This window comes from Notamacropus eugenii, chromosome 4 (assembly GCF_028372415.1).
Source record: "Notamacropus eugenii isolate mMacEug1 chromosome 4, mMacEug1.pri_v2, whole genome shotgun sequence".
Lineage (NCBI taxonomy): Eukaryota > Metazoa > Chordata > Mammalia > Diprotodontia > Macropodidae > Notamacropus > Notamacropus eugenii.
In genome coordinates, this window is record NC_092875.1 from 109,727,268 (window position 1) to 109,738,573 (window position 11,306).

The 11,306-nt window shown below is 40.0% G+C and overlaps 1 protein-coding gene across 4 annotated transcripts in view; it reads right to left on the minus strand.

Annotated features, from left to right (window-relative positions):
- Positions 1-10,306, minus strand: part of EFR3A (EFR3 homolog A) — a 137,846-nt gene extending 127,540 nt beyond the window's left edge. For 3 of the 4 annotated variants that reach the window (XM_072603056.1, XM_072603055.1, XM_072603058.1), the window contains exons 1-2: positions 10,025-10,165; positions 1,227-1,364 (exon numbers count right to left, since the gene is read on the minus strand). In XM_072603056.1, the coding sequence (XP_072459157.1) occupies positions 1,227-1,364; positions 10,025-10,034 (148 nt within the window). In that variant the 5' untranslated portion in view covers positions 10,035-10,165. Of the gene's footprint in view, positions 1-1,226; positions 1,365-10,024 lie in introns of all 4 variants that reach the window. The other variant, XM_072603057.1, reaches the window with a different exon arrangement.
- Positions 10,307-11,306: the final 1,000 nt, after the last annotated feature.

Here is an 11,306-nt window from a genome sequence, read left to right on the forward strand (position 1 = left end):
GATGAGGCTAAATGAAGCTGGTTGCAGAAGATTTAGAATCAAGAGAGAGAAGAGTATGTGGAAGCACCAGTTTACAGATGGTTTTCTCAAGAAGCATGGCTACAAAGGGGAAGAGGGAAATAGAAGGACAGCAAGCTGAAATAGGAAAACCAACTGAAGATTTTTAAGAATGAGGAAGTCTCATAAGTGTGTTTCTAGGCAGCAAGTAAGTAGCTGGTAAAAGGGAAAATAACTGTTAAAAGCAACTGGGATGCCTATAGCCTTTAAATGTATTTTAATATAATTAAAGTTAATAAATATAGCTATGCCAATAATTCTCCATATATAATTTTTCACAGTACCTACACTTCTCATACCATAGGCTGAACCAATTTAAGACCAAATGTATTTTGCTGTTCTCAAACATTCATAACTGGAAAATTCTAATAATTTGTTAAAATGGAATACATATCATACAATTTTATTTCTCAAGACATCACAATATGAAAGCAACAAGTCAGTATAGTCCTTTTTGTCAAAAGCTAGAAAGGTTAAAACTTTTTGGAAAAAAAACTTACAACTTTATATTTCCTATGCTGAATGCCCAATACTTCTACCATTTCAGGAAACAATATGTTTGTTAGTTCACGTGTGAATTCATAGCCTTTAATAACCACATACAGACTAGTCAATAATAATTTGATGCTGACTTGGACTGTTAGAGGTTCTTAGCAGAGGCTCTCCGTGATGTGGCCTGTGCTAGTTCACATTTTTATAAATGACATGACATGAACATATAGTTTGTATGAGGTGGTCAACATAGTGGACAATATCTAGGATCCAAAAATATGACAACTGACTTAATCTAGTAAGACGGAATTTTAAAAAGATAAATTATTAAATGTAGATTTCAGAAATCCGTTTCACAAGCACAAGATGTGGTAGGTAAAGCTAGCTAACAACTTGAAAAAAGATCTGAAGATTTTATTGGACATAAGCTCAATGACAGTCAGTCAATGAACATTTATTAAATACCTACTATGTAATAAGGCAAAAGTGCTAAATGCTGGGGATACAAAGAATGGCAAAAGACAGTCCATGACATCAAGGAGCTCACAATCCAGTGGAGAGACAACATACAGATGTGTTTATACAAGCTCTATGTTGGTTAAAAAAGGAAATAATTAATAGAGGAAGATATATTAAAAGGAATTGGGATAGGCTTCCTGTAAAAGGTGAGATTTTACCTGGAACTTGAAAGCCAATGAATCCAGGAGGCAGAAATGAGGAAGAAGAGCATTCCAGGCATGGGGGACAGCCAGAGAAAATGGTTGGGGCCAAGAGATGTAGTGTCTTGTTCAGGTAACAGCAAGAAGGTCTTGTCACTAGATAGAAGAGTAAGTGGTAGGAGGTAAGGTTTAAAAAGACTGGAAAGGTAGGAAGGGGGGAGGCTATGAAGGATTTTGAATGACAAATGGAGCATTTTGAATTTGACCCTGGACATGAGAGAGAACCACTCTAGTTTACTGAGAGGCAGGGGAAGTGACATCATCAGAGAAGCACATTGGTTTCTGAATAGAGGATCAATTATAAAGGGACTACAGATTATGATAGATAAGAATTGATTAAACTTAAATGTTTAGCTTGGACTTAGCAAGGTCATGATAACTATCATTAAATCTATGTAAGTCTGCCCATTTGCAAAGGGATGTCTAGTTCTTTTTAGGCAGCATTAGAAAAATGAGTGGATGCTGCAGAGACCTTTTTTCAGCTTAACGTAAGGAAAAACTAAATATTAGAACTATGGAATGTTATGCCTTAGGAGATAGTGAGTTCCCCATAATAGAAGATTTTGAGAAAGACTGAAATGACCACTCAGTTGCAGATGGATATGGACAAGGTTCTTTATTCTGGCTGAAATGGCATGGCCTCTGAAGCCTCCAACTCTGAGGCCCAGTGATCCTAAAAAAAAAAAAAGTTCATTTAAAAATCAATTTAAAAAACAAGGATACTCCAAATTACTGAGTATTTACACTATAAATATTTGGCTATGATGAACCATAAGCAAAATGCTAATTTTTCCCTAATTTATGTATCTCTATAAACTGATGAAGAGTAAGTAAACAGAAGCAGGAAAGCATAACTGTCTACAACAATGTAAACAAAAACAAATAAGTAAAACCAAGGACAGCATCCTTATAATGACCAAGCTCAATCCTGGACAAGTTGAGAAAATATCCCTCTCTCCATTTCTTTAAAGAGGTACGAGGCAATGGGTATGGAATACTGCATATACTGTAAGAGACTAATAATGTGCTGATTGGTCTTCCCTTTTTCCTCCCTTTCTTTTTCAACTCTTAATACAAGAAATGGCCCACTAGGCAGGGAACAAGGAAGGGACATATTCAGGGGAAAAAATATCAATAAAAGTGTTTTATCTTAATCTTAATATGATGGGGATCTATTTGATATATGCTAAAACAGAAGGAAGTTATTTTGTTCATTTATATGTAGTTAGGTAAAGCCCCAATTAATCAATAAGAAGAAATAGGTTCTAAAAAAAAAAATGTTCATTTGAGAAAAAAAATCAATATTATAATATTTCAATCCTTCAATAAATTTCCATCATACTCAACAGAGAGAACTGGAAAAACATCATTTTCTGCTATTTTCAAAAACACAAAAAAGCCAAACACCAAAGGGCTGTCTATAACAATTCTAAGGATATATCAGAAGTAAAAGAGGGAAATAAAGACCTCTTTTATTTTTCAACTTAACTATTTCTTCAGTAAGATTAATGGAGCTTTAATTTGTTTCTACTTAAATACATAATTACAGATTTGATTTCACATGATAATGTTAGACTTGCAAAAATTCTATTGTTATTATTGAGTCATTTCAGTAGTGTCCAACTCTCTGTGACCCTATTTGGGAATTTTAGGGCAAAAATACTGGAGAGGTTTGCCATTTCTTTCTCCATCTCATTTTCCAGATAAGGAAACTGAGGCAAACAGGGTTAAGTGACTTGCCCAGGATCACACAAAGTGTCTGTGACTGGATTTGAACTCAGGGCTTCCCGACTCCAGGCCCTGTGCTCTATCCACTGCTCCACTTAGTGCTCATAAAAAATGTTTGGTGAATTAAACTCAACTGTGAAATACTATATTACACTCCTGTAGGCCACTTGAGCCTCCATAGTTATCCAAACATAAGAGTAATACCAAACCTCTACTTGCCAAACACCCCTCCCTTCTTTTTCACATCACTAGACCAGCTCTTAAAAATTTTTTTAACACACAATTAACATCTACTATCTTCCCATAATTCAAAATATCCTCTAAATTTACTATAAATTAAAGATAGGGACCTCCCCGAGAGCCCAGAATAGTGTTCTGCATATAATTTTTGGTATTGTTCAGTCGTTTCAGTCTTATCCAAGTCTTTGTGATCCCATTTGGGGTTTTCTTCACGAAGACACTGGAGTGGTTTCCTTCTCCGGCTCATTTTACAGAGAAGGAAACTGAGGCAAACAAGGTAAAGTGACTTAACCAGGGTCACAAAGCTAGTAACTGATGAGGCTGGACTCAAACTCAGGTCTTCCTGATTCCAGGCCCTGTACTATATCCACTATGCCAACTAAAATGTTTGGTAAATTGAACTGAACTGTGAAATACAGTATTATGTTCCCTGTAGGACATCTGATCCTGATCCCAACACTATGAAATATTCTCCCCATGTGACAAGCCGCTAAGTGCTCAGATCTTGATTCTTAGTCCACTGTCTTTCTACTACACTACCTTTCCCTTCCTAAGACTACATGGTTGAGGTTTTCACCTAAAAATTGTGTTCGTAGAATTATTCCCCAAATCCAGCTGTACAAATTCTCTCACCGTATCCTAACATCCCCAGAAGGTTAACATCTATGCCCACGTTATTAGTCGTCAGAAAAATTCTATCATTTGTCTTAATGTTTTGTGACCTCCTAAGTCAGAATTGGTCTTTACAACTCTGAGTATAGTACTTTAGCCTAACCTTTATAATTCTTTAAACTGTACATAAGTTTATAAGATTTCACAATTGATAATGGTCAAACTAAATCTTCTGCCTTTCATTCTCTGAGCAACCAGTGCATGAGATCCATTGAAAAGTGCAATCTCAGTTGCATAGCAAATTGCCAGGCAGCTGTTCAAAAAGCCAATTAAATAGTAGGAGTGTGATGAACACTTAAAGCTTTAGCTAGGAACTGCTCCAGCAGAAATACCATAGAGAATAAGATAAAAAAAGAAAAGGACAGAACAGAATCATTCACCAACTGGGAATAAAAACAAAAATAATAAAGTTTTGAAAGAACAGAATTTCTCCTGAGGTCAAGAGTTATAAACACCTACCATCAAAACAGTCAAAGAAAGTAGAAAAGGAATGTATCTGTTATGTAAAATATCCAGAAGGTAAAAAGGGAAGAGGGGAAAGAAAACCTTTAATGAAAATTATCTATTAATAACTCCTGAATTTACAAAGTGCCACACCCCTAGCAGCTGACAACTTTCAAAGGAGCAAAAGATTTAGCCTGGTTTTCCCACTGTGATAAAAAATTGAGTTCTTTCAAGAACAGAGAGGGTTCAGCAAATAACAATGAAAAGAGAATTTTGACAGTTTTGACATATTAATCATAGTAGAAATTGCCATTAATTCAAGAACACACTCACTCATGAGTTGGTACTCTTGCTATCAGACAGGATCACTTGAGAAAATAAAACCTATTAAGATGTTCCAACATAAAATGACTCATTCTGAACTCTCAAGTTTTCACATGACTGACATTACCATTACCATCTCTCTTTCTCTTCAAGGATGTCAGTGATAGGTAAAAAGCACTATTATCTCTTTTCCTTTAGAACACTCATTTCTACCTACTGCTACTCAGTCATTCACAGAACCGTACCACTTACATTGAAAAGCAAAATGATAGCAACCAGGCAGCTAACAGTACTTCTCAAAGGACATAGTTTACTGCCAACATTATTTAATCACTTATTCAAAAATATGGAGGAAGGAGGTGAAGGAAGTATCAGAATCTATGTAGAATGTTGTTTCACAGAACTTTAACTACATCCAGAAAAGGTCAAAATTAAAATTATCTCGTGTTTCTACTATATTTATCCTAGAGTGTAACTGATTTTATGCTGTAATGATTTTTATAACTGAGTCTGTCTTTGTCTAAAGCTATCTTTCTATGTCCTTGGGTTAATCTCAGGAATTGAGCTTTCCCTCTGAGTAAGTTCAAAGGTACAATTAAAAGAAGTGTTATTATTTCTCTTACTGGTAGCCCTTAGGATAGCTCCAGGACATCTGTTTGTTAACTTGGTACCATCCCCAAAATATAATGTTTCCTGTCCTTGAGCAATCAGGGTAGATTTTATCTCTTCTAAGGAAATAGCAAGTCTGGAAGTTTTGATCCCCTACCAAAGATTGCAAGATTAAGATGGGTCCCACAAAACAATTAACATTCCTTAATTGTCAGTGAGGGGAATGATTAGCTTTATCTGAATACCAGCCCATCTTTCTTAGAATAGCCAATCATAATGTTCTATAACTAACAAGACTCCTTCCTTGTTTGTCAATAAAGAATGTCATCGACTTCACTGTGGTGACCAATCTGACCTGCTTTGTTAACAGGTATACACATCACTGTAAATAAAGTAATATTGCTCAAAGGCTGTACCTCATCAGTCTACCTTTATTAAATTTACTTGAGATAATCCTTTTATACATTATTGGCAATTTCTACTGTCAAATTGGAACAGGACAGCAAAATTGTCAAAATTCACTTTTAAAAAAGCTAAGTCACCAAGAAACTCCTTCAGAAATCTGCAATCATTTACTCCACCAACTTCTGGTAAACATTCATTCCATGCTCTCTCCATTCTACTTTTCTCCACTGGTTCTGATTGCAGACCGATAGTAAGAAATAATAAAAGCGGCCAAATTTGTAATCAAAGGCTTCCTAACAGTCATAATGCATAGAAAAATAAAGTCCAGAAAGAAATTCTTTTAGATGGTGGAGATCTTCCATTAAAGTCACCCTACCCCTTGGCTGTCTTGGAGAGATCTTGTTCTGGTCCCTGACTCTTCTAGTACAAATGCCCAAACTTAAAATTATCCATCATAAACAAGCAAATGTCCCCAAGTCATTAAGGGGGATTAACTTTGATGCTGAAGTTGTTAGCACTCCCCCAACCCAAAGAACACAGTCCATGAAAAAATCTCCTGTCTCCACTCCTCTAGGACTCCACTGGTGCCTTCCCAGCCCTCCTATAGCCCAACAGAGAAGGGGCTGTAAGTATACTCTTACTACTGTATTCTTTTAATATTGAATTGTAGGGAGGACTCAGTGATATATATTCTTTGAGGTGTTAGAAGGAAAGGAGTGAATTCCTGGCATACCTAAGAATTCCTAGCATAACAAATTAATTTTCCCATAAAAACAATACACTTGAAGGTGTCCAGATTCCAGAATATCCAAAAGACCACTTAACCAATAATGTAGTATAAAATGTTTCTATGGAAAAATGCTTTCAAGTTCCAAATAATCAACTCAAAAGTAAACTATGGAATGTAAGGTGTTGGTAAGCTGGGAATCATTAAATGAGTAATATTAATAGACTGTAAGCTAATGGTCAGGAGTAATATTTTATTTATCTCAGGGATTTACACAGAAAAAGCATTAAAATGTTTGTTGAATTAACCTAAACAGAATCCCATCCAACAGCTTAATTCACTGAGCTGCTCCAATGTATTTTGCAGGTTACTCACCTATTAGGATGGAGTTATACTAAAATCAACCATTCTAAACAGGCCTTTTAAAAAGGTTCTTTTATGATTAGGGCAACTGATTAATAACATCTACCCTTAATATTTTTTCAAGCCCTATCTTTTCCATGTTACTTGGCAATGAATTGAGGTCTCAACTAAGTATTTGTTCTAGGATTTGCAAGTAGTTTAAAAGAGTCTTTTTGAGAATAGTGGCCATACTACGACAGATACCATTCCATGTGTGAGTGGGCTGGTTCTCCATCTGGGTAAGACTACAAATTAGGCCCCTAAACTTTCATAACAGAATGTCAACTCTTGCCTCCCCCTTATTTAGAATTTAAAGCATATGGATCCCTACTCAATGAACCAAACAGATTACTGTCACTTCCATGATTCCAGGAGAATTCAGACATGAACTGACTGCTATCTGACAGAGTCTCACTTGAAATGACTGATATTTGAGAGACATAGGTTAACAGAGATGTTAAAAAGCATACTCCTTTATTGAGTTAAGTCATCAGAAAGTAAAATATCTACAAATTCTATAATGAAACAGACAAGGGGGAAAAAAGGATGCATTGTTGAGAACTGTGAGGTTTCAGGGCAAGATGAAGAAATGGTTAATTTATCATTTTAATGCTATCAAATTAAGAGATTTTTTTCCCCCACTTCATAAATCAATAAAATAACAGGTATTAAGCATAATTTTAAGTCAGTCACTTTTATGTTTATATTTAGTATTTTATAAACTCTAAATCTCCAGAATAATCCCTATTTAGCCCTCTAGTAGAGAAAACATGAGATTGAGCTCAATCTCACCATTATGTCCTATATTAATCTCCAAAGGGTGAAGATCTAAAAAGCAGTTTATTTACAAACTCCAATAACCATATTGGGAATAGTCAGCCAAATAGTACTTACCTTATAATAATCAAGTACTACATTTCTAAGATATGCAAAAATCCTTTTTTCCTCCACTCACATATGGTTTCACCGTCCTCTCTTCCCCTTGTTGAGGCACCCCCTCCCCTTTTCTTTTTTTAAAGCTACAAGCATCTGGATTTATTTAAAATAGGCCATCAGGAACGGAGCGGTACTGCTTGCCCCAGGATGTTGCTAATTTTCTCACAAATAAAAGAATACATTCAGCCAGTGTTTTGAAACACTTAGCATGTGCCCATCACCATGATAGCACCATGAGATAACAAAACCGAAAGTGAAACAGTCCCTGCCATTAAGGAGTTTAAAATCTAGCCTGGGCCACAATATTTGGATATGTAAGTATACATAAAATAGATACAAAGTAATTGGGATAGAGAAGGGCACTAGAAGTTGGGTTGATCAAAAAAAATGGTCCCAAACAGCGGTGATGCTTGGGGTGGGTAAGTCTCAAAGAAAATTAGGGAGTATGATAGGTGAAGGTGAGAAGTAAGTTCAGTGTAAAGAGAGTGAGGAACAGAAAGGACAGCTTGACTTGGAAATAATATGTAATAAGCTTGGAGTTTGTTTATATTTAATCTCAGAGTTAACAAGGAGCCACTTTACTTTAGCTCAAAGCAGCGACTTGATCAATCCTGAACTTTAAGAAATTATCTCCCAAAGACTGAATTTCTACTCCTTTGATCAAGATCAAGAGGGAACAATTCATTCCCTCTCCCCCAAGTAATTCAAAAGCTACTAAAAATATTGTAGGGAACCGGGAGTTAAGTGTTCTTTCAATTCCTAGACTTGCTAGTTCTCAGGCAAACTGAACCTTAGTGTCTGTAAATGACAAGCTGGCCTGGAGGCCACTTTCCAGCTCTAAACTCACTCACCTTTATAAATCAGCACCCACTCACTCAATTCAATGAACATATGTGCTGTCAACAAGAAGCCAGAGAGCTTCTAAGAGAGCAGAACTGCCTTGTGCTTTTCTTTACATCGGCCAGGGCTTGGTCCAGTGCCCGGCACACAGAAGTTGCTTAATAAATGCTTTGTATCTCTAGCACTGACCACAGTGCCAAGCCTACAGTTATGGTTGTTGCTCGGTCATGTCCAACTCTCCCCAACTACATTTGGGGTTTTTTATAAAGATAGTGGAGTGATTTGCCTTTTCCTGCTCCAGTTCATTTTGCAGAAGAGGAAACCGAAGCAAACGGGTAAAGTGACTTGACCTGAGTGCTTGTCTGAAGCTGGACTTGAACTCGGGTCATCTCTGCCCAGAGCTCTACCCACTGCACCAACCGGGCTGTTCCCCCTGTAACACAGTGGGCACTTAATGAATAATACTTGGCTGACTACTCAGGGGGCCTGGCACATAGTGGGTGCTCAGTATCCCCGGGGCTTGCGTTATCAAAGCTGCTGGGCTCAGCCCGGCCCACCAGGCGTTCGTGCTGGAAACTCTGGCTTAGTCCACTCCTCCACGCGGACTCCCACATCCTCATCCCCCCTCCTTTCTCTACTCCCCTTTTCTCTTACCCCAGCCTCCTGATTCCTTCCCTGCCCCTCCGGCCTCCCTCCAGAGCTGCAACCGCCCGGTGTTCAGGGAAATCCCCAGTCCTCCTGGAAATGACCTCCCTCATCCCACCCCCTCAACCCCCTGCAGCGCAGGCATCAATCACACAGACTCGCACACAAACGCGCACACAAACACACGCATCAATCAGACACACACACACAGACGCACACACACACATCACTCAGACAGACACAGACACAGACGTACGCACACACACATCAGACAGACAGACATACAGACGCGCGCACACAAACAATGAGACACACAGACGCACACACACATCACTCAGACAGACACAGACGTACGCACACACACATCAGACAGACACACAGACGCGCGCACACACATCAGACAGACACAGACGCACACACACATCACTCAGACAGACACAGACACAGACGTACGCACACACACATCAGACAGACAGACATACAGACGCGCGCACACAAACAATGAGACACACACAGACGCACACACATCAATCAGACACACACACACACAGACACACACACACACACACACACACACACACACACACGAAAGCAAAGGGAAGCCCTAATAACCGGCCCGGGCTTCCGGGCTCCCCTCAGCCCCGCCCCCTCCCCGGCAGACCTTTTGGACAGTCAGTCCGTCAATCGAGCGGCAGTCAGAGAGACACACGGACCTCCGGGGCCTCTCCCGTCCCCCCTCCCCAACCACGGCCCGCTCTGGCGCCGGCCCCAGCCCCTCACTCACGGGCAGGCATGTTGGTCCCAGCACCCGCTCGCCTCCGGAGGGCTCAACGAGGTCGGGTGATCAGAAGGCCGGAGGACACCATGATGACGGACCGGCGCTGAAGGGAAGCCCCCGGAAGGCCTGCGGGTGGCCGCCTACCTGGGCCCAGAGGGCGGGGACCCGCGCCTCGCCAGGGGCCCCGCTCTAGGAGTAAACGGGCGCCACAGCCGCCGCCAACGCCACCCCCCACCCCCCCCACTCCCGGCTCCCCGGCTCCCTGGCTCCCGGGCTCCCGGGCTCGAGAGCGGGGCGGTGTGACCGCCCGCTGACGTCAGCGCGTCTCCGGCGTGGGCGGAGACACGCCCCTTTTCCCCTCCGGGGGGCGGGCGGCAAAGAGAGGGCGGGGCGTGGTTTTCAGATGCTCTAGGTCAGACGGGGCCAAATATGGTTGTTGGAAGGGGAGAATTCCTGCAGCAGTTACAGATACGGAGCTGAAAGGGTGCCCAGCCCAACCAACCCTCTCATTTGGAGATCAGTAGTCAATCAATAGACATTTATTAAGTGCCTCCTATATACCGAGAGTGTTAGAGCTGCCAAGAAAGATAAAATACAGCCCCCCATCCCCCGGAGCTTACGGTCTAATGGGGGAGACAAGAGGAAAACAACTTGCTTTAAGGACCAGGAGCCTCAGGGCTCACAACAATCCTTTGACATACACAGTGCAGGCTTTCCCGCACGTTTTAAAGAAGGCGAAACTAGAGCTTAGAGAAGCTGGCTGACTTTGGGAGGTCAGATACCTGTAAGTGCTGACTCCCAAGAATTCTGCAGCACTTTCAGAACCAGATGATTTAGAGCCAAAAGGACCTCTCGGAGAATTTTATCCATTCCCTTCTTTTACAGAAGAGCAAACTGCGAACCATAAAGGCTCGGTGATTTCAGGGGCAGAATTCAAATCCACCTCCGTGTATGATAATAACTAGAAAGAGCCTCCTCCTAACACTGACTTAGGACATTTTTTTTTCCTTAACCTTTGATTAGGTAAAATTTGATATCTCTAGATTTGGAGGGGAGACAGCAAAGTAAAGTTATATTTAATTTGGTGAATTTTCACCATTGGTTTCAAAAAGCTGGATTAAAGAAATTGAAAGAAAAATATGATTCATGTTTCAGGTATAAGGAAGAATTATTATAGAACACAAAGCTGTTTATCCCTAATATTGATTGTGTTTTCTATTCCAAGAAGGAGGATCTGTGAAATGGAAAGAATAAAACAAAAATGACTGTTAGGGAGTTTAAGTCCCAC